At 43.3% G+C, this 24,589-nt stretch overlaps 1 protein-coding gene across 1 annotated transcript in view; it reads right to left on the reverse strand.

Moving 5' to 3' along the window:
• The window catches only part of dati (zinc finger protein datilografo), a 73,638-nt gene that overhangs the window by 16,957 nt on the left and 32,092 nt on the right, over positions 1-24,589 (reverse strand). Inside the window, 3 exon segments of the mRNA XM_018451108.1 lie at positions 2,735-2,817; positions 2,820-2,861; positions 22,933-23,257. Of these exon segments, the coding sequence (XP_018306610.1) occupies positions 2,735-2,817; positions 2,820-2,861; positions 22,933-23,257 (450 nt within the window).

Here is a 24,589-nt window from a genome sequence, read left to right on the forward strand (position 1 = left end):
CGAGGAGATGGAAAGTGGGGAAGAGGAGGAGATGTGTAGGTACCATAGACGAGTTTCTATGCCCGGGCTACCGATCGTTCTCTATAATACATTTACGCTCCGGCCTATTATAATATTGTACTCCGGGTGTATTGTCTTTCTTAGCGGGATAATGTTTCGCCGACACGCCAGGCCTCGACCTGGAGCGTAACTCTTTCATTTCCCCTTACTCTCCACCGTACTTCCGTGAGCCGTTCCTCTTTCTTCGTTGTCTCGCTTTCTCTGCGTTTCGAGCTATCTCGTGTTCCGGTTGCTTTTCCTCTCTTTCTCTGTTTCTCTTGCTGTTTTTTTTTAAACAACGATCCATTAGCTATCAGGGGGGTAGCAAGCCCGGCGCGAAGAAGACGGGCGGCTAGGCGGTCTGAAATAGCGAAAACAATTTCAAGAAATCTGCCCCGGCGAAAATTCGATTAGCCGCGGAAGATGGGCTCGAGCTCTCCATTTGTTTCGTTTCGTTTTATTTCCAGCGGGCGTACTCTGTTTCTGTCGCGCGCTCTTGCGCTCGCGCCGGCGGCTTTTAATTACTTCGCCGCTGCGCTCGCCGTAAGATCTTCTCTCCCTTCTTCCCGTTCTTCTACGTCTTCTCCATTTCTTCTCCTTGCTTCCCGTGGTTTTTCTTCCTCGTTTAACGCGAGCTACGTGCATCCTGATGTTTTTGCCGATAAGTCTGGACAACGCCGCCGTTCTCGCGGGATCGTAAGCTTGATACGTTGCTGCATATTTCGTATTAGTATTTAATCTGATGTATTGATCTCGCGCGCATAAGCCAGCTATTCAGGAACAGTTTCGCACAGGGTGAGCCCCACCATTGGAAAACTCATCAAGGCCATCCGTTATACACAATAAAAAATGAAGGGTCAAATAACTCGACTGCAAAAAAATATTCTCATTAGTGCGAGGATTATCGCATGGTGAGTAAAAAAACCGGTGGCAGTAATGGGGTCGTCATTATACGTCAGTTCATTCTTTCGTAACTGCGCATTTTTAGAAGGAAAAAAAAATTGGTAGGCCTGTGAGGCGGGGGCCGTCAACATGATTTCATGGGTGATTTATCGGGGTCGTGCGGGGGACGGTAACAGGATAATCTGAAGGCTTTAGCCGTGGATTAGGTTTCAATTACAGAAGCCGGGCGTTAAAAGAACGATATTTATTGCCAGGGCATCCGACGTGTGAACGGATTAAGCTTGCATAAGCCTGGACGCGCCGCACCTGATTCCGCGACTCGTGAAAATCGAACGTCTCGAAAGATGATGATGATCTACGTTTTGCACGTTAGATTACCTAATATTTAATTCGGGATTTACATAGTAAAAGTATTTCACGATCGTAGCAAACGCATTAGTCGAAACGTTTTATGAATCGTTACGTAATATGATGTAAATTGGAAAAAAATATGAACGACGTCTCTTCTCGGGGAGCAAAGAGAAAGGAAGAAGAAAAGGAAGAGATGAAGAAGAGGAACGAAGGAGAAGGATAAGAGCGCCTTGCGTACAGGCCGACAGATGCCTTCCCACGTTTTTTCGTTGAGACATGTGCCCGGCGCGGAAGGCGAAAGGGTTGAGAAATTCAGTTGCCGGCTGGGTGGGGCGGTGGCGGCAAAAAACTGCCCCACGATACAAGATTCCGCCGGTAATCGCTGCGAGCCGCGATTCCACGCGAGCGAGGGGTGAATTCGATTAACGGGCACGGGGGTCATGGTCTTTTTCTCAGATCAGACCGCGTTTTTTTTTTTAAACCTCTGTCCCTCTAATAACCGGTCGGTGCCACGCACCCTTGGCCACCGTGAAGCTCGTGCGTGTGTAAACAACGATTGTTCATTCACGGTGACTTGTATGAGAAAATCTTCCGGTCTATGTCGCTTGTAACGCACTGTATCAAAGAGCTTCTCGCCCCTCGTGACAATCTATGTTCATCGGATTTCTATCAAGGACGTTAATTATTTGGCGTGATCAGTTTCTTCGAGTTCCTTCCTGTCATCTCTGTTTGAGGATCGCTGTAATTGTTATTATGAATTCGAGCGACAATCTTTTTCCGATTTTCTCAAATCGATTGATCATATAATGTTGATTTCATGATGACAAGCGCCGTATGAGAATTCAGAGGCAAAAGCAAGCCCAAGCACCCCGCGAAGGATCCCAGAGGAACTATCCAAAGCTCTTGATATATTGTTATTTTGGTAGAATAAATATACGCTATCTACAAAAGAGAAGGAAACTAAATAATCATGGCGCGATTATTTAGGTTGGGACGTGCTTGGATCTGAATTTTCTATTCGCAAGCTTGATGTTTGCCGGTATGCGTTTAAGCCCGACATGTCCGTCGCATCTTCAACGACGGCTGTTTTAACTTGCTTGAGACTTGCATCGATTATATAGGGAGCCCTCAAAACGGAACAAAGGAAACGGCGGACAAAGAGCGTTTAAACGGGAATCCATCTGTACAAAGTATCGAGGCAAGCGTGAACCCACCACCACCATATGCGTGCGTACGAGTATAACGAGAACGTGTCGCGCGAGAAAGAGTTAATATAAGATTTCGGTCGTTAGAAGAGCGATTATAGCGGAAGTATATGAACGCGCGATTACACACCGAAATCGATCGATCCTTCCTTCTTTTTTAATTCCGATCCCTTCGGTTAATTACCGGCACCGCGTATCAGCGAATTTGCGAGTTGGACGTCGGATTTGGTACATACATGACTGACCTTCGACGTGTGGGTACGGAGGCTGGACTCCGTGGCGAAACCCTTGCCGCAGATGTTGCAGTGGAACGGCCGGAGGCCCGCCCGCAGTCCGGTAAATGGCACTTGTACGGTCGTTCACCTGCGATCAGATACCGTAAGGCATATTAGAATTTCGTGCGGCTGTGCACGAGCGTACGTAAATTGTGTTACGGTGGAACACGTAACGGCCCCGTACACGCTCGATCGGGAAATTCGCACCGGTCATGCCACGCGATTTTCCTAGAGGTCGTTCGAAATTCGAAATTTAATCTTCCATCGAAAGACGAATAAGTGTCGGCATATCCATAAATCTTTTTACCATCAATTACCATGCATGATAAATTTTATAATATTTACTATATATTATTAGTAATTTTAAAGTTTTATTTTTACCATAAATTTTCATATTTCGATGGATTATCATATTTGTACCTATTTCTAGTAGTCGCGGTGCTTTCCTATTATTCGTAATCATGCATAAAGTATTCATGTTCCTAAGCCGTTTATACCGTTTACTTTTGATTGGCGTGTAAGAGTAGGTATCATCCATTTAACGTATCGTACATTCAATATTAACTTTGTCCTCGCGGTCTGGTGCGACGAAGATTGATGAAGAGATTGAAACGTCATTAATGACTCGTTTGTCAGCTCGCCAAGTATGTCTCTCACTCCTCGGCTCGCTCTTAAAAGGTATAAGCTATGTGGAAAAACGCGCTTAGGAAGTGAATTGGCTGGTCAGTGACTCTCGACTTTTTTTCCGGGACTTTTTTTACGCGGGCATGCAACAGGTTTCTACATCTACATCGAAGAGTAGGTGGGAAGAAAAATACCGCATTTTTCTCCTCTCCACAGGCAGAAAGGTGTGGACGGCGCCGGCTACTGCGCAAATTAGAGATAGCTAACGCGCAAATATTTTCCATGCAAATGTGTGCGATGTTATTTATTGCACGGTCTTAAGAAAATTTCCGTTTGCTTCAAAATACGAATATTTAAGCGCCCCTCCTGCCCGCGTAATAATGATAAAGTAGCCTCTCGATCGTTTAATCGCTTCGATCGATCGGCATTCGAGAGGCAGACAGACTTCAGCTGCCGTTGCGTTTTTATTGCGTTTTTTCTCCTCTCCACGGCTCGCTGTTCGTCTCGAGTGGACTCGATTCTAATTCCCACAAGCGATTGGCTCAATTTAACTTTTATTAATATCGACATTCTTCCCCAATCCTTTTTACCCCGGGCACTTGTTCCTTCTGCTCTCTCGCTCTGACTCTTTACTTCTCTTTCACTCTCTTTTTCTCTCTCATCTACCTCTTCCTCTTACTCTCAGTCATTCTACGGGATTCATCTTTTATTCAGTCGCGTGATTCATCGGAGAATTTCATCGTGTTCGATTTAATAAAAATAACTCGAGCGAGCAAAATTAGATTCTGCAATCTTTTATCGCACACTGGCATTTGAAACTTCCGAGCGTAAAAACAAAACGCGATCAACGAGATGCATTTTTAAATATACGGTTTTTTTCGCCACAAAAGATAATGGAAGCTTCCTTGTGTGCGATACATGATAAAAGTAGTTGGATTTTAAAATGACGGTATAGTACTGGTAAGTCTGTTATTAAAGGAAACGATTTCCTGGGGGAAACGAGTGAGCTGATCGTTCCTATTTATTTCCCACCTTAAATGAGTGGGAGGAAGACACCTTTGTATCTGTGGAGCTTTTCACATGAGGTGGAACGCCTTGCTGTATTTGTGTTAACTTATTTATGATAAGAATCCACTTCCGCGAATATTCGTACTCATGCAAATTCTTTCAGTACTTTTTTAGAATGCGAATTTTAATTGAACACTTATCATTCTCAAACTAAATTATACATCCCGACGAAATATTTGTACACTGAGAGAAAAATGTGTTAAATTTTAATCAATAATTGTTTAAATAGTACTAATATAATATTTATTTACGAAAAATATTTGCTAAATAAAGGATATAATAAATCAAATGAATGATTCTTGTATCAAATAAACATATGTTTATATTTAAATATTCAACTATCACTATTCAAACAAATTAAAATTTATTAAAATTTAATACGTTTTTCTCTCAATGTATATAAAAGAAACTTGGCTAGACTTCGTCTCCGATTTTGCCTATGTTACAGCCGGTGTATTAATATGTATTAATTACGACAGGAAACATACGGTCTCGGTCTCTTCACGAGTGACCAAGTCTTTTTTTTTTACGTTACGCATGTCAAAACAAAGTATTCCTTTACATGAAGAAAGTATTTAATTATGAAATAAGGATGGTCTTGTTCGAAAAAAAAGAACGTTAGAAAAGGCGCTATTGGAATTTTTATGAAGGAACACTTGGCTTTTCCCTCCTTCGCCCAAGACCGTATGTTTTCTGTCGCGCTACAATTAAAAACGTATTAATACAGCGGCTATAACAACAGTGGCGTCGGAGGGGGAAGCCTAGTGGTTTCTTATTGTCGGCGCTTAATTGCTGGTTGAAACATTTATTTGTAGAACGATGAACTCGCCCACGTGTACGCTCGCACATACGTAATATTCGCCTTTTTTGTGTGCTTGACGTTACCGGAAGTAGCGACGGTAGGAACAAATGCGGTGAGAAGGGTTACAAAGTGAGCACCTCTCTCTTTCTCCCGTTCATAAAAGGGAAATAATGACATAGAACGCACGACTCCGGCCGGTCATTCGTTTCTACGAAAACAGTCAGTTTTCCTATGCACTATTATGCGATAAACGTTGTGCTGACACGACGCCGAGCATTCTCGCGCGATAATAACAAAAAAAAAAAAAAAAATAAAAGGACATTGCGGTAACATACACAGCATTGGTATTTCAAGCGTGCAGTTGGCATTCATTTTTTTGTACCTCGTTTATCGTTTAATCGACCATGTCATTCGCTAAGGCGTTAATCCGTAAATGCGCAATATGATAAAATATAATTTTATATATTAATCTCTAGTTAATCAATTTTTGTTAATAATTAAGTCTTTATTCATTTATTAAACAAAAGCGACAACACGGTTGGTGATTAGTTGACGATGTATTCCGAAAGATAGATGATTATCTCTCGGTCTATCTCTGATCGGAAGTAATGCATTTTTTTTTTAAATAATAATGAAATATAATTCCTCATTTTAATGTAATAGCTTCTCATTTTGCAATAATTCGCGTGGTCTCGCACGGAGCTGCGAAGAGTTATGATTAAATTTAAAATCTCGCGTGCGAAACGAAAAGACAAGCGATAGAACAACGTGAGGGAGAGGGACAAGGGATCGCTCGAGGTTGCCTTGTCGAAGGGTCTAGCCCCAACTCTTTGAAACCCCTTTGTCGACTGCAGGAATTACGAATTATAAAGAACTTTTGATGAATCGGTGCACTTCGGCAAGCATTCATCTCGACATTCGACATTGGACTTCTCTAAAATTTCAACCCCAGGACATCCTCACATGCGATGGAGTATAAACGTTACAATGATGTTACATAATGATTATTGACGACGAGAAACTATATAATTTTAAATTAATAAGCTAAAAAATATAATTAATCGCGCATTTTTTTTTCTTGATATCTCGTGCTTTAATATTTCGAAATGTCGTCTGGTTTGGACAGCCATAGGTAAAATATAATATTTGCTGCCACGTTGCATTTTCGTACGAACCATAAATTCTATCCGTCATTTCGGGGCCCGGACAATTTCAATTTTATTCCATTAAAAATCGTGATCATTGTTGCACGAACGAATTTATCGCGTCAAACATTCTACACGAATTTCAACATTTAATTTTGACGTACGGTTACTACCCTCGAGCTCTCTCTCCCTCCCTTTCCCTCCGTTCGCTCGGCTTGCTTGCCTCTCTAGTTATCTCTCTCTTTCTCTCTCTCTCTCTCTCTCTCCCTCTCTGACACCCTCCAATTCTCTGTCGCTCTCACTCTTTTCTCTCATATTGTCGCCCTACCTCTAGCGTTGGCGCAAATCATTTTCGGAATATCAAACACTTCTGACAGAACGTCCAATGATTTCCCACCCCGTTTGCCCTTTTGCAGCACAGCGACCCTTTGACGCAGACCTTTTCGCGAGATCTCGCGATTCTTTTCGCGAGATCTCGCGTTCGCCAGGCGCCGCTGGCCGTTTATTGAGATTGCTAGCGCATTTTTTTCCGCGGTGCCGATACATCTCGCTGCACCACTCGTCAAAATCACCGGGCAGGCGAAAAGTAGGTAGAAAGCCCGGCAAAAGCTCGCACGTGGTTGGACGTGTGAGCACGAAACAGCCCGTGGAATCGCCACCTCCCTCCTTTCCACCTTTCCACCACCTCGATCTGACCGCTGGTGTGTGCTGATCGTCCCGTACACCCGTGCGTCCCGGGTCTCGCGCCCGGTGAATGTTATATGCCGGGTGGATGATCACCCACCCCCTCGCGCTCGACCACCCCCTTCGCAGCCCACAGCCCGGCCCGGCACGGCCCTACCGCCCTGCCGCGCGCGCGGCCCACTACACGTCCACGGCAGAAAATTAATGTCCCCTGCAATCCATGTATAATGCATTCGCATTTCGTTCAACGAACAAATGAACGCACCGCTAGAAAATTTACGTCCCATCTCGCTCACGGCCGAGCGTCTTTTCTCTTGTTTCGAGCTTTCTCTCTCTCTCTCTCTCGTTCCCCTCTCTTTTTCTTTCTATCTCTCTCCATCGTTCTATTCTCTTTGTCTTTCCCTCTTTCTCTCCATCCATCCCTCGCACGGGAATTCGCGAGCGGAAACGAGCCGGCCCTGACCAACTCGCGGCCGTGCTCGCTCATTCTCTCTTCCGGCCTCGCGTTTCACCATCTCCCGCTTCCCCCCTCCCCTCTTCTCTTCATCTTCCCCGGTCCCCTCGTCCCGTACTCTCGGCGTCATCGAAATTCCGGCTGGAAATCATTAAATTGCACGCACTCACACGCACGTGCGTCGTTCTCACTGATGGCCCCTCTCCTGGCGAGCCCCCTTCACCTCGACCCTCCCGCTCTTTCGCTCTTGCGACCTTCTATGACACTCGTCGAACTATCCACACGAGTGATACCTCGAATTTTGGTGTGTGCTCGGGTGAGGGGGCGTCAATTTTGGCGAATACGCACTGTTTCCCGGGAAAAATTGACGATGACAGTGATGGCGAAAGGCGGAGAACAAATTTACGCAATTATCGGGAGCGACGCAATATTTCATGTCATCCCTATTCTCTCACATTCCCGAAACAAAAACGATTAGTATTGGAAAGATAAAAGCGTTAGAATGGAATACACAAATTGTCATTCTTTGTACACACGTCTTCTTGAGAAACGATGTTTTTTCACTAGTTATTGATTATTGCAACAAATATTGCTGAAGCCTTGGTGGTCGAATGAGGAAACTCGCATGGAATATGGAGATTCGGGAGATGAGGCAATATTTTTTCAAATCTCAGCTGAGGCAATACTTTTTGCAATAAATTAATATTCAAATTATTAATATTCTATAAAGATGCTTATTAGTATCAGAAATTATTAAATTGCTTGTCAATTTAATATGTGATATTACTACTCTGATCCATGATTGTGTTTCAAAAACAAAAAATATTTCGGCGCGCGATTTACAGAATTAGATGTGTATAAATTCACACATAAATATTTAAGATCTGCATCGATCGAAAAATAGGATTTCTCTTATTTAATTAGAATAGATGAGGTTGCGAATAGAGAATCGTAAAAAATACTTAGAGATATTAACTTGTAGAGATATCGTGAAGGTTCAGAGGCCGTATCAAGCTCGAACTATATGTCCAGTTACCACATTGTTATCAAGAATCGTGAATAAAACTATTTCACTTATCAGTGTATTTCAACCGATTTTCGTTTGATCAACGTATCTTTTGAAGTAGTACACTTTGCGTTAAGATATAGATAGGATGTTCGAACAATATTCTAGCGATATTAGATCTCTCCGTTAGCTTAGCAGCATTTTTCTATGTACATATAAAGAAATAGGTATATAATTACACTTCGAAGGATATTGGATAATGCAGATAACGCGGACAGAGTTTGCTTTACCTTTAAGATGAAGTCAGAATAACGATTATGATAATTTCAACAGTTATGTTACACTGAGAAAAATGATCTGGTTGGATTAAATAGTAATTCTGGTGGAAAATGGACGAATCAAAATTTTCTGGTTAAATCTACTAAAATTCTAGTTGAGATAATCAGAATCCTGATTGATGTAATTATTCTGGTAAAAATGAGAATTCTAGTAGATTTTACTAGAAATATTGTATCAACCAGAATTCCTGTTATCTCAACTAGAATTTTAATAAATTTAACTAGAAAATTCTGATTCGTCCATTTTCAACCAGAAATTTTTTTCAGTGTAGATAAGAAAAACGCGTAAGAGTAACAATTACATGTTAAATAATAATGTCAAACAGTTACGTGACAAAAGCGATCTGAACTTTGCACTTTCGGGGCCACATTGGTCGCGTTATTCAAACAGCGATTAATGGTAGAGGATTCGTGCGTGTTAAGTGCAAAGTGGTCGTTGAAAAATTTAAGTTTCTCATATACGGCGCGGATTGCATTAACCTTGGTTCGACGGGAAAGTATTTTCGGAAAAGGCGGTCTGTATCCCACCTTGGCTCGTTGCTAATTAAAGCGAGTTTATCTGCGCTGCTCTCGCTAAAGCGAGAGTCGAAAAGCGATTAAACTTCAAATTTAGCCTAAAAGTACGACGGTAATGTGACAATCTCCATTAATTTTCTTACATGTCCGGGAATCGTTGATGCTTTCCTACACCGGATCGATGGAGGAAACGATCGTTCGCGATGATATAAAAAGATTTCCGTTGTGACAAAGACGATTATCGGATGTACGGGATGTTCCGGAGATGACTCGGGATTCCTATCACGCGTAGATTAAATTAGTTGCGCAGGCTAGTAAATTCGCGCTAGTAAACGTCATTTGCGCGCGCTTGCGCCGCAACAAAAATAGAGAATTAATTATTTAGACGAGTTATGGGCGCGCCGCGTTTATTGGTCTACATTAATTACGGTTTCGCTAGCCCGGTTAGTGCGAGAGCCGAACAATTGAGTCGTTGTGTTTTGATAATTATTCCCGTGACAGTCATTAATAATTAAATGTGCTATATAGTCGTATAATTAACTGCTATATCGGAACCGCCTTCTGTTCCCTCGACAGTCCCTTCGACATTCCCGAACGAATTCTTTCATTTTCAGAAAACTCGCGACAAGATGCGTTCAGATCATTTTAAAGATACATTGCTTTAGCTTCATTGTTCGAACGAAGACTAGAAATCCAAATCTTGAAATAGAAAGGTTGTTATTAATATCAATTAGAAGTTTATTGAATAAAAGAAAGAGATGTAGGAAAGTTTTTGAAATTTATCATAAATTTATTTATTAAATATAAGATATATTTGAGAAGAGAGCGAGTTGTTACTTTCTATCAGTTATATTCTGAAAATAAGCTGCTAACTTCACAGAGGTGTTAAAATGCGGTAAGCGGTTAAATGACCGTTTGACCCTTTGATGTTAATTCGTTCGTGAAAACTGTCACCGAGAGGTGTGTCCGTTTCGCTCACGCGCGGGGTGGTCAGCATCGGACAGATGAAATTACTTTCCGCGGGAATCATTATCGGGAGGCACCATCAGATTTATCGAAAGAAGAGCGCGGGAGCATTATCGTGGATACGCTTGGAAATTTATAGGGTCCGGAATTACCATGAAACCGGCGTTAGTGCCACGTTCGGCATAGCATATATTGCGCTAGGAGAACACGTTACCGGGCACACAGAATTCGAATGAGAGCGAGAGAGTGTGAGAGAGAGAGAGAGAACGAGGAGAGCGAGAGAGAAAGAAAGAGAGGGGGAGAGTGAGAGAGGAAGAGGGAGAGAATGCATCCCTTTCCCGAGCAATGCAGCCGAGCGTTTCACGCATGCATGGAAATCATTAAAATAAAATGGCCGATAACAAATGACTGTTGCAAAGAGGGGAGCCCTCCCGGCTGGCGGCCATCTTGGTTCACGTGACCGTCATCCGGGCAACCACGGGCACGCCACGCCCCTTTAATGATTTCTACCCCCTGGCGAATGTGCTGTACGTACGTGCGAAATTTCTCCCTTGTATGTGTGTATGTTTGTTCAGGGGTACGATGGTGTGTGAGTGTATCCCCCGCATACGCGGGGTACAGTCATCATCAGTAGTCTAGGCGAAATCACCCGGTACAGCCTCTTCCAAACTCGCCGTCAGCGATCGTTCTCGAAAGTGCATTTCGGGGTTGAATGCCTGATTTTATGTTATTCCTTGGAGAAAGTGGCTATATGGTACTCATAGCATGATGAATTATGTACTTGAGAAATGTACGATGATCCAGTTAGACTCGTTTCACGACTAGTTTGATTGGTTGCCCGGTAGTAGCGGCGTCGCGAAGCCGGCAGGAGTCGTGTCATGCGAACATCATTGTATCGAGTAAAACGAATTTGCAGGTATCCGAGACCCGCAGTACCACAATTACGATTTCGGTTTAGATTTCGATGCTATAGACGTATGAAAATTCGCGTGAGATTGCTATTTTTCCATATCCACATCGTCTAAAGTTGTATTCACCGGAATTATAAGACCGACATTGACTCCCTGGTGTTTGTGATTGCGAAATAAGCGTAGAGATCATTCTCGCGTGTCTGGTAGTGCCCGAAATAAACGAAATCCGAAATAAGCGAGATTACACCGAGATTCAATTCCGATTCTAGACAATGCCAGGGTAACGATACGCTTGGGATGACGTCGTCGGCGATGCCGTTGCATTTTGCAACTTGTCGTCATCGCCGCCGACATCGTCGTGCGGGCTGGGCGCCCGAAAGTTCAAGGTTCGCATATACACAGTCAAGTTGAGTCGAAGTGAATTTTCGAGTCGATAGCAGGCAGGCGGGCGAGCAAGCTCGGGGAATCCAGTCTCGGCCCAGCGGCGGATACTCCGTTTGATGATGCGGGTAAGGCACGCGGGCAAGCGTTCGGGAATCGCGGCCGGCACAGCAAAGGGCGGTAATAGTTGATCAATAATCCCGTAACTTGGTTAGATGCGCGTTTATTTTGCCGAATGCGACCTATTCGCTCGGCCGAATGTCAGCCGGCGTATTACGCGGCCATGAAAGTTTTATGAGGCAAAGATTACTGCCGAGTCTCCACTTTGTCCTACGTGTCGTTATTACGCTTCCGCTGATTCGTCCGCACGTTCCATGGCATATTGCATTTTTCCCGCCCGGGAAATGAGCTCTCTTTCGTAATGTCACTGAACGCCACGACCAGTTATCATTTGATACCGCATGTAGATTTATGCTCGTTTCTATATCAATGTAGTTTAATATTAATCTCGGTTAAACTGACTTTTCATCTGTTTCTAGTTCTAAAAATTAGAAGATGAAGAGTATAAGTTGAAGGCATATCTCCGAGCAATAGGGTTAAAAAATTGAAGTTATTGACCACGTTGATTGATTAATGACTACGTGGAGTATAGCCAGTATAGGTGATTTGAAAAATCCGCTATAAAGCATCAGCAATTTTGTAAATCGAAATAATATGACGAGTTTAGTCATCCCACGATGAAGAAATCGTTATCGCCGCGAATTTGAACATTCGCGAACAAGGTCGTTCAAATGTGCACTGCGATTCTTCCTACGACGGCGATGATGCCAACGAACTTCCTATTGTTGCCGGTTGGTCTGGTCGTGTGCGGGTGGAACATTATTCGGGCATATGGTAGTCCCTTCTCTCTATCTATCTTTCTTTCGCTCTCTCTCCCTCTCTCTTGTCCTTCTACCCTCTGATCGGAGCGGTTCATTTTTTATTTCTCTTTTTTTTTTGACCGATGCCTTCGCTTTTTCGGGCCATCCACGGGGTTACCGACCCGGTTGAGGCCCGTAACCCTTCCTCATCGTTGTGGCACGCTTATTTCCTCGCATCGAGGCCGATGAACCCTTTTTTCTGCGATCGGTTATAATCCCGTAAATCGATCGGTCGACACGTGGAATAATTGGAATTGCGATACGGAAATGCGGTAGATTTGGCTTTTCTCAAATTTATCTGCGACTTATTCATTTAGGTTCGGCATAAGATTATAGTTCTATTATTACTCTGTCGCACAATGTCAGACGTCGAAATCATTGATTTCAAGAATCAGCGTTCAAAGAGATTCTGCCGTAGGTTTAGAGGAACTTGAAGGTTAAGGTTTGGAATTGAGAGGTCGTCAGGTACGCTTTCGTTTCCACTTCCGCAGACAAAAAACTCATCGAGCAGAATACTTTGAGAACAACTTTTCTTCTTCGCCACCGCGCGACGAGCTCTAATTTCAGGACGGCCTGTAATTTTTCTCGCGGGCTCAGCCAAGCATAATTTATTCCCGATGCCTGATGAGACCCATTGTCGCCGAGACGATGTCGGCGCTCTCTCTCTCTCTCAGTAGCGAAGGGGGTTGAAAACGAGTCGAGTCGAGCGGGGAGGACCCGCGGAAACGAGGGGTTGAAGTGGTCGCCGCGTTTCTAGTCAAGGAGAGAGGAAAAAAGGAGAACGAATTATATAAGACGCCGGAAGAAGAGTACAACACGCGGCGCCTGCTTCCTTCACCCATCCGCATCCGTCCGAGAATAGTTAACGATCGTTTCTGGATGCAGGACAAGATCATCGCCCCTTTCCCCTAACGACAATCTCTCGTCGCTTAACAGGCATTTCGTCGAGACCTTTTTTTTGTCTCTTTCTCTTTCTATCTCTCTCCCTCTCTCTTTCTTGTCGTAGGAACGGCGAACCTCGAGTCATTAGACAGACCAGGGTAAAAAGGGGTAAAAATTAATGTCTCAGAACGAACGCTCAGCCTGTCGAGTGGCCAGAGCTAAGTCGTGATGGCCCTCGTGTCTTTACGATTTTTCATCGCGAGCCATTTGTTCGTAAGATCCTGGGAGGCTATACTCTCTCTCCACCCCAAGTTGCCAGTTGAACGACCTTTGATTCCTCGATGAGGTTGACGTACAACTGAATTAATAACGAGCCATTTCGAATGGCTCTAATTATAGGTAAAATTCGATCGAAAAGTGAAAAATTTCCCGAGATATAAGATCGTCTGTCTGTGTGCGTGTGTGTGTGCGTGTGTGTGTGTGTGTGTGTGTGTGTGTGTGTGTGTGTGTGTGTGTGTATGTGTGTGTGTTTTTTCAAAGTATAAAATCTCGAATAGAACGGGCACGATATTATGGAGTTATGATGCGTTGAGAAATGGATCTATGCGAGAAAGCGAGTTCAGTTGAGGCTTAAGCTCGCGCATCGTCGAAATCGTCTACGCGCCTTCAAGCCGCACACGGCGAATACGTTCACGTACGTTCACGTGTAATAGGTAGAGCGTGTATAACGCGGACACGTATCGTGCGCGCACACAAGACTGGGCCCCGAAGTTTCCGACGTAAGACGGCGGAGATCCGCCGTGTTCTCGTATGCCGTATGGCGTCCCGCGCGTTACCTCCCACACATGCCGTGTAGAAAGTTTACTAGATGGAAATCTATATCTTATTTTACGGCCGGCCGTGCTCAATATTCTTGACCCGCCGGCCTCGAGAGCGGCTGATATAAATGGTCCGCGTAAATCTTTCCAGTCCGAGGCTCAGCATCGGTTAGCCGCGGCGCCGATAAAGAGATGCATCTCTTCTTTGTGGAGATGGAAAATATTATCGGCGCTATATTATCGCGAAACTTCGCTGTATGATGCGCTATAACGACTTCGGATTAATTATGTATATTCCTGAGAGAAGAAAGATACGTACATTTCTTTATTTAGTTGAAACAATATATTGTTGAAATTCTCTGTATATTCGACTAATCCAAGAGTCTTAATTGGAGCTTCTTTTGGTATCGTGATGAATAAATTAGTCATGTATAAAAATTAAATCTGCCATAATCTCAGATGGAGTGATTAATATTACTAAGTCATTAATAATATCAATAAAACAAAAGTGTTATTGCAATCATATACAGATATTCGTGTTTTGCAATGGTAATGTTTCCGCGATAATCGTGGTGCTGCATCGGCGGTATCTATTTGTTCCACTTAAAGACGCTTTTTTTTTCCAGACTGACAGTGTGGACGGTTCTCATTTTGTATAGCTTTCATTCTCTTTATTGGATTATTGAACGGCCGATGCGATAGCGTGCGGGACGCGTCATCGGTAATCGGAGTAATTGCAGATGCAAAATAAATATACGTCGTCGTCGCGCTGTCGGCGTGGATTACCTATCTCGCATCATGCGCGCGGTTCTAATAACTATCGATAACGTGGATGAAAAGGAAAATGAAAAAAAAGGATGAAAAGAGAGAAAATGTTGATGCTCCGTCGCGTCGTGGCATTTGTCGGCGCGAAGTTATTGCATCCGAGGCTGAGAAACATTAAGTATCCTTAACCCACTGACCGGTTCTCCGCGGCGCGTTAAAATGTGATAGCGCTCGCGGTGCGCACTCGAGGATCGTATCTGATTTTGCGCAAAAAGTCCGGCTTTCGTGCCAGATTAGAAAGTTAATCTACATTTCGTTAGGTGTAACACCGTTCACCGCGGCGCGCCGTATAAGTGTAATTACACACGGCGGAGTATTGCGAGACAAATACGACGGAAAGATTGGACTTACAGCCATTATACATATTCGAAATTCGACTCCCCACCCGAAACCTTTTTCCCTTGCGGCGAGACCATATGGCGACGCGATTTTTATGCTCCGAACAAAAATATCGCGAATATTGTTATTCATGGCGCTCGTTGGAAATGAATAACATCCATTAGCGAGCACTTAGAGAGAATTCAATTACGAATATATAACTGCGAAACATTATTTTTGCGCGATTCGACATCTATTTATATATATATTTTTCGAAAAGCGTTTCTCCGTTGGTGAAAATGACGAGATTTCGAAAATGAAGTTTCCTGTAAAATAATTAATCTGCGCCGGAAGAAGCCAACGCGGATATTTTATTTGTATTTCAAATATTCCTTTTGTTTCCACGATGTTACTTATGTTTCGTCGTGGAGAGGGATTTTCGTCTCGCTAGAGGAGAATCTCGAAGGAGCGTCTCCGCTCGCGAAAGGGTTGCGAAAGTAAGTCAGTAAAGCAAGGGTGAACTTTCGGCCGAATTCAAAGATTAAAACGGCGGTGTCTCTTTAAGCGTCTTACGAGAATCGCGAACCTCACCGTTTCTGAAATCATCTCGATTCACCGACAGTCTCGGACGTCATTTTTAATGGCTATACTTTCGAAAGTGCGAACGTTTATTCACAAAATGCGATCATTAATGGGTAGAGAAGCGATGTCGCTTTTACATCGCGCTAAATAAACGATGAATTGACGACAGTATGAAAACTAACGCGACCTTGCTTTTTATACTTCGACGAATACTTATTACTTCTAGCTACATCTCGGACTATTCTATATCAGCTGCGTGCGATAAGATAGCTGCGGAAAAAAATCACTCTCATGGCAACAATCTCAGGACGCGTTGCGGATTTGCGTGTGTAGAAAAAGTGAACGCGCCTTGAAAAACGTCTATGAAGAATACGTACAACGATGAAATATAATAACTTCGTCTGCTTCGAGTTTCACCGCGGTATTAAAAGCATTTACTCTCGCGTATGTATTTTACGATTTTGCTTCTTTAACTTTAATTAAATTATGAAACTGACACGTTTTGATACAGTAGTGCTAAAATATACCAAGTATCCGATATTAAGGCGCAATCCGATTATTAAATCGGCTCGTGCATTAAATGCAGGCTATTCGCGAGGAGCGTTAAATTCCATCTAAAAGTATCTCGCTTCCTTTCTTCATAACTGAACTCTGCGGAGAACTCTCGAGAGTCACGTGATTTGTCCGGCTAGGCGAGCTCGCGGTTTCCCTTCCCATTAAATTTTAATTAACTGCGGGTAGGAAAAAACGAAGTAAGTGCACTATACCCCACAATATGCATACTATAGTCCACGTTTTGCCATCCCGCGTAATTAGTTTCATCGACCACTAAGGCCGTACAAGGTGTTGGACAAAAAGGTAGGAGACTCGCCGAGTCTTCGTGAAAAAGGACTTAACCGTTGTTCCTTGTTTGAGAAGCAATTCGAGAACGTGGTACTTATACCTCGCAATCATTCCTTCGTATAATTAATAATGCTAAGAAAAACAAAAAAAAGTAAAAATTATATAGCGTCATAATTTTTTACTTTGCAAAAGTCAAATTTGATGACTTCGACGATCAGAAAATTCACAGTTTCGCAAAATAAATTCTACTCAAACGTGCGTTTTTAATTCATCTATTTCTCAGAATTTTCTATCGCTACGATGTTGCGCAAAAATGTCAATTTACCGGCTATTAGTCCGCCATTCGGATCTGTCAAAGCCGTGCGGTGACAATCGGCGCGCGGGCGGGTTCGCAATGAGTCGGAAAAATTGCCAAGGCGATTCGCGATCGTGCTCCCGTCGTCGTTTCGTCGCGGTCTCATATAATCGATAACGGAAGCGATCGCACCCCCGCAACAGCGGGGCCTGACAGGCACATAAAAAAGATTGACGGTCAGTCTATTGTCGAATCATTTCGTTCGATACGGTCCAAGGTCGAGACGAGAAAAAAAAAAGCGTAGGCGTATATATATCGTCCTCCCTCCTCACGTCCCCACGGTAGAGACTCTATTCAAATTAACCCTCACGGAAAAAATGCGGAACCGCCGCGGAAGGGTTGGTAGAAAATTAGAATAGGCTGATGCGCGCGTCGATAGGCTATGCATATGCGCCGTGACTGTACGTTCATTTCTTCGACCACGGACCATACGGCGTTCCTACCGGCTTAATCATTTTTCTTTTCTTTCTCCAAAGTCGTATCTTTTCTCATCGGAGTTTACTGATATTTTAACGGATACGGAAGGAGTGTATTTAAGGAGATTTTAAAGTCGTTTATTTTATCGATTCAGGATCTACAAACATACGATTTACATATCATTGATACATCACTATTATGTCAATATAGCACACGTACAAATTTTCTAACCAACTAATCTTTCTTATTAAATAGATATCTAAGCCTAATTCTAAGAATTCAATATTATTTGTTCATGTAATCCCTAAAGATATGTACAAAGTACACAACTTTTATATAAAGCAAATATAAAATATTTCAAATTTTTTTTCGTTTTTAACATAAAGTCGATCTGTTTGGACTACATTATCGTTTATACTTTAATTGCGGAAAAGAATTTTTTAATCTGTGTATATATATATATAAAGGCAGTTAGAAAAATATTCATTTGAAAAATAATCACAGATGACTTTAGGATCCCCTTAATCGCGACAAAAAAGAAACGTAAAGCGGAGCGATTTTTTTTTATTGTGAAATAAAAAATCACAAAGGCTGTCTCTAAGCATTATGTATATATTTATTCAAATAACATTTTTTGTGATAATATTTCCAAATATAATCTTGTAAATAATATATTAGTTGTATCTCAGCGTGATGAAATTTTTATGAAGCCAGTTGTGCAAGAAAAAAGATTGTGAAGTTGCCAACTTCAATGTCTATCGATAATCGTGTCTTTTTAAGTCGCTGCGGCGGCGAAGCTGAAGTTGAGTGTGTTAATTACTAAACACGGGCCGGTTACATCGCTCGCAAAATTGCATGAATGCATGAATTCTGGCGTACGAGTAATTTACGAGTATGCTGCGCTGAACGCGGGCTGATATTAGAACTAACGCTCGTTCTGTTAAAACATTCATAGCGAGGCTATAGGTCGGCTGATTAGCCTGCGATATTAATCAACGAAAATTAATTAACTTCCAGGTTTAAAATATTGTCGAAATGCAAAGATTTCATCGATAATTTCATCGCGAATCCGCGGTATGTGGCCGCTGGAAAAAGAATATTTGGGCGAAAGCTCATTTCGTAACTTGTCGTTTCCTCTGTCGTCATCTCGCTCGTAATTTTTATTTCTCGTGTTCAAAGCGTCGCCGTGCCGTTGTTTAATCTTTCATTCTGCGCCATTTGTGATAAAGGGACCACCGGCGTCGCTCTTTTCCGCAGTGCTCTCTCGACCCCCGGGACCCCCCTTGCGCCGCTTTCTCATCGCTTTGATTTTTCTCGAGACGTCCGCCGAGAGGCATTCCACCGCATGAATTCTTAACCGGCGAAATTAGCGAATTAAAAGTGTGAGAGGGACGGAAAAACGTGCGGACCCGGAACAGGTTGCCGCCAGAAGGCCGAGGAAGCGAGGTTGGCGGAAGTGAGAGTGCGTCGGACGAAAGGAAGACTCAGGGTCTGAATCTGGGAACGTTCGTCCTTTTTCTCATTTTACCCGCGGCACCTCGTAAATACGGATATGCAGGCTCGTTTCCAAACTGTTCCGCGCGCAGAAGCAGGGATGTTGGGAAACGGAGGTCGAGGTAGAGAAGCCTTAATTTTTATTCATGCGCCGACGAAACGGCAATTTTTCGCAGTATTAAGTGGGCTTTAAAATTGTCCGGTCAATTTCTTCGGTAGGACGTGCTCCTTTTTTCAAGCACCACTATCATCATTGCGGCGACGCCCTCTCGATGGGTTAGTCTCCTTTTCAACGCACTTTGTGATCCTTCCGATGGACGCAAAACCGCGTGCTCCATTCCGCGAGAATCCTTTAGAAATTACATCCAATGTGAGTAGGTAGGTATAGTTACGTAGTCGCTCGAGGGAGAATACCAATGTGTTATCAGTAACGTGGCTATTACGCATCGGCGTCTTTCATTGCGCGAATTATGCTCATAGACGGATCATTAGGTCATAGATGTTACCAAATGGACGCCCAGATTAGGGGCTTTCGCAGCATATAACAATCCACAATTCCGTAGTCCTTTGAGATTGTTCTACGCTATTCTACCTGCGCCGCTTTTCAAGTGGCGATTTTCGCAGCCAACACACGCGCCTAGTTAGCGGCTCCGGGAAAACCGATTAGTTCCTGGCGCGTAGGGCGGTCGATCATTAGATTTTGGCCGGGAAATTGAGTTTTGCTCGCTGCCGAAGGGATAATCTTTGGTATAGCCTCTGGCTTGCTATATACATACGGACTCTATCTATCCTTCTCTCTCTCTTGCCCTCTCTATTTCTCTTTCTCTCTCCAGGGGTGCATCCCGATCGTCGCATACGCTCACGGACGCACATGTGCATACATGCGTGCGTGTGTGTGCGTGTTGCATATGTACGTAGGTGAATATACATACGACCGCGTTCACGCGCTCGCGCGGTCGTGTGCGCTTGCGACGGTGGCGGCACGTAACTTCGGTTCCATTATTGAGCGATCGGGCGATCGAAAAATTCCCGCGCTTTTTCGCACGCGGCCACCCCGGTGGGGCGAACCGAACTCTCATTGGCTCGGCCGTTTGGTCATCCTTGCGCGCCGTTGGTACGAGAGGGGGTGAACGGACTCGCTCACCCTCGTTCTCGTTCTCTCTCTCTCTCTCTCCCTTACACTCCGCACCCTCGCCAGGTATTTGTCTAGGCTACAGATATTGACCAGCTATCGATATCGTGGACACTCGTCGATATTATATTCTCCGTTACCGCCTGCTTCCCCTCCATCGTATCCGTTCTTTCGTTTCGCTCTCCCACCCCATGGATTTTACCGGTCGTGCGTTCTCGTGTAAATTTCGGTTAATGAATTATATGTATAATATATAGACATGCGTGCATATATGCGCGCGAACGATGTAACTCGTGTGCATATTTGCGGAGCGATGGAACGACGGGTGGAGGAGGAAGGGGGCACGTCGGCACGCCGGCGAATTCCCGCCGATTTTTGAACACGAACGACCAATCGCCGCGTGCCCCGCCGCGCCAGAATTTCATCGAAATGAGAAATCAATACGCGGTGCAAACGCTATAACGGGATTGTTCTGTTGCAAAAATGCGCGTGGTTTCCGAGTATGCCGCTTTGCATTCGCATTACTTCGATATTAATTAGTGCGTGCTAACGTATTATTGCTTCCCCTGTTTATACATGTATATTATTTATATAATTGTACAGCTATATATATATATATACATAGGATGTAATCTTGCGCTGCAAGAACGAGCTTAACAAAATTAACAGAAAATTGAATGAATATAATTTTGTAATTGCGATTTTTATATAAAGTATATCAATATATAAAGTACCTTGTAATGGATATATATTTGACGTTTCTACTTTCAATATTTTTGTACTTCATTAATTTTTTACATTACATTTACATTAATTCTGGAAATATTTTACTAACGAAAGAATGATTGGGATAGCAATAATAGTAAAATTGCAATTAATTATGATTATAAGATAAATTATCGAGCGTTAGTTCGGCAAGAAATAACATTTATGATTTACAAGGAGTCAACAAGCTTGTTGAGTTTGCATGTTGTATGGTTATAAATTTTACACCGCCCAATCATTTCTCCTTAAAACGTTCGAAAATAGAAATATTTCGATTCGTGGCTAAACTTGGCTCCGAGCGTTCGCAGCTCGTCACGAGATACCGTTGCAAGGTTTGCACCCTCTCCCTCAGTGCAACCGAGGTCGGGGGCTGCACATACGGGTGCATTTAAAACATTTTATCGGTAGAAGTGTAGAAATCCAAAGCGACCCTTTACGTACGCGTGTGCATACACGCCCAACTCGAGCACCACCCTACGAAGGAGGACGATGACGAAGGGTGGGATATGTGGGGAAGGGCGGTTATTAATGTAAGGGGTGGCTGAGCAGTAGTTATTTGGACGTGGGTGGTCGCAACAGAGGGCGAAAGAGAGAGAGAGAGAGAGAGAGAGAGAGATGTGAAGCAAGAAGACGGGAAGTCGAGAGATGGGCCGACTAAAATCAATGCGAGTCTTTCTTTCGCTGCTATTTACAGTTAAGAAACGACAAGCTGGGCCGAAGCAGCGCGATGTGAAAATAAATAAAAAGATTAGTAGCGCCAACATGGAAAATCAGGTTATACTAGATATTCTCGTCAAATTCGCAAAGTCTATTTTTATAAACTGTTCCGTGTACGCGGAGACTCAGTTGAAGCGAAGTCACGAGTACACTACGATCTACATCGCGCAAGATTCTCTTCACGATTCTCTTCTTGATTCGTCGAAGAAGATTTGAGAGAACGATTCAAACGATTCGTTACGTCAGCAAAGAGACGTTGGGGATCCGTTTACTTTGTCAATGAGCCTTTTCTCGGATCGATTGTTACTCAGGGTTTCATATCTCTCTTTCGCTCCGCATGGATTCGGACGATTCGATTAAATAGCTCGAATACCCGACGCGTTTTTCTCTCGTTCTTTGTTTTTTTTTCCATTGCCTCGCAAAAGCAAATCTTCGTTAAGGTCAACGAGATTTTTCCAAGGGGCTAGCAGTCGTGCGCGGCGCGCGCTGACCGTTCACTTGCGAGTCTAATACCTTCCGAGTGACTACGCTCATCCCTTAATGAAATTCTTTCTACCCGGACGCGACCCATTGGCTTGCCTTTGCAGCCAGATCGGGTTTTCTCATTATTGCAAATCCTTCGTGTGCCTGGTCCGGCCTGGTCGATGTTATTTCAGTCGCATGCAATTTCCTACGCGGATGCATTGTTATCCAAATATCGTAAGCCTCGCGGGGCGCGAAAGAGCAGTACGCAGGGCGATGGGATGCATTCGTTCGTTCGTTCGACCGTATCTATGAGAGCATAGGAATATTTTACTTGCACGCATGTTGCATGCACAAAGCAATTTCGCACCGGCGCGCATTGAAGTTAGTCACAATCGGGACGCATGATTGCCCATACAGACAATAACTGCATATTAATTTATTGATTATTGGCTATAGCCCGGGCGATATAGTATTCATAGAATTTACTATAACAGCAATATATATTCGTGCACTAATTTATTGACCAATAACTCGGCGTGAGTTCTATAACGACGACGAGCCCTGGGCAGCGGTATGGTGGGGTACCAGAGCTTAACGCGTATTATTCTGCATTAATTTACGGGCGGTGCCGATTACGTGGCGGTCAACTTTAATCGGGCGTAATCGAGGAAAAAGCTCACGCGCCGACCCGATGTCGTTAACAACAACAAATGAACAAGGGAGCCACTCACCCGTATGCAGTCGTGTATGCTGTTGCACGTGGCTGAGCTGCTTGAACCTGCGGTCACAGTAGCTGCACTTGTACGGCTTCTCACCGGTGTGGACCCTGATGTGTTGCACGAGTTGGTGATTGCTGGAGAACGACTTGAGGCACTGCTGGCACTGGTGCGGCTTAACTTCGTTGCTGGTGATCATGCCGCCTGGTCCGACGCCGACGCCGACACCGACACCCAGACCGGCCAGACCACCGGCGACGCCGCCGCCGGGCCTCGCCGTCAGTGCACCCGCGCCCAGCTCCCTCGCGTGCATCTGCATCGCGCTCTTGTGCATGAAGATCTGCGAGAAGAACTGCCGGGGTTAGTTGGTACGCTGTACTTTTCGCCGAGCAACGGGGGATGGCAGATCGACCCTGACCGCCGCACTTTTCGTAGTCGATCGCCATCGCTTTCGCATTGCCGAAACTGAAGAGGTTACCTCGCCTCCTCGAATATCGATCGTTTTATAAAAGATTTGAATGTTTACTTTAAAAAAATATTTGTTATTGAAAAGTAAACGAGAGGCGAGGAAACCTCATGATAAATGTAAAGAATATTATGTCGTAAAAAATCAATTTTTATTAATATAGAAAAATCATTTAAATGAGAATAAGTTCAATGAAATAATACCCTATTATATTTATAGTCAAATTTAATCTAATTTCAGTTGCCACTGCTTCTATTCAGTATATTGATATTTTTTACGAAAACAATGGATAAATTTGACACTCTGTAGTGTTAATTTGACACTGTATGTACAGTGTCAAATTTATCCATTGTTTTAGTAAAAAATAACGATATATTGAGTAGGAGCAGTGGCGACTTAAATTAGATTAAATTTGACACTATAGATTAAACAGTGTATATCTTGTTATTTATATTTTAAATAAAAAAAGTAGGGAAGAAAACACACACATACTTTTGCAATCTCATTAACAGTAAAAATGTTTTAAGATATTATATTCTTTTTCACAGTTTCGGCACAGATTTCAGAACACGTGCGGTTCGATTGATCCTCGTATCTCTTTGTCTGCGGTAATTTTTATAGATGTAATTTTTTTTATAGCACTGTTATAAATCGAAGAGATGCGCGAAATTGTATTCCGATGTTATATATCGTCTAATCCGAGTTGTAGTGGTAGTTGAACTTGGCGATTAGAAGTTACCAAGGTCGTGGTACTGCAAGGCCGAGAGCCAACGTTTATAATCGCGGAACGAAGGTGCGGTGCAACTTGACCTACTGACCGATACTATAAGCTCCGATTCTGAAACCAGTGTGAGAACTTGGAACTCGACGAAATTTGTAACCTAGCTCCTTCTCAGCCTGATTTAGATTTATCGTTATAGCGCGCGCGCATGTGTTTTACATAGACGCAACACGATTGAGACATGTAATTTTACTCTGCAATATATTTAGTACATTTACATTCAATCTATCACGTGTTTTTAAGCATTCTGTCAATTTTAAGTAGGTAATTATTTCGTTGTTTAGATGCTTACAGTTTATTATCTGTTTAGCTTCCATCGATCTCGATACGACGGCGAGAATCTCGAGAAAAGAATTCGAAAAATCGCGTTCGCGAATATGGAGAATCGCGCAGCGGTACATACAAGAGCGGGTCAATCACTATTC

Source organism: Mycetomoellerius zeteki, unplaced genomic scaffold, assembly GCF_001594055.1.
Source record: "Mycetomoellerius zeteki isolate Tzet28-1 unplaced genomic scaffold, Tzet1.0 scaffold31, whole genome shotgun sequence".
Lineage (NCBI taxonomy): Eukaryota > Metazoa > Arthropoda > Insecta > Hymenoptera > Formicidae > Mycetomoellerius > Mycetomoellerius zeteki.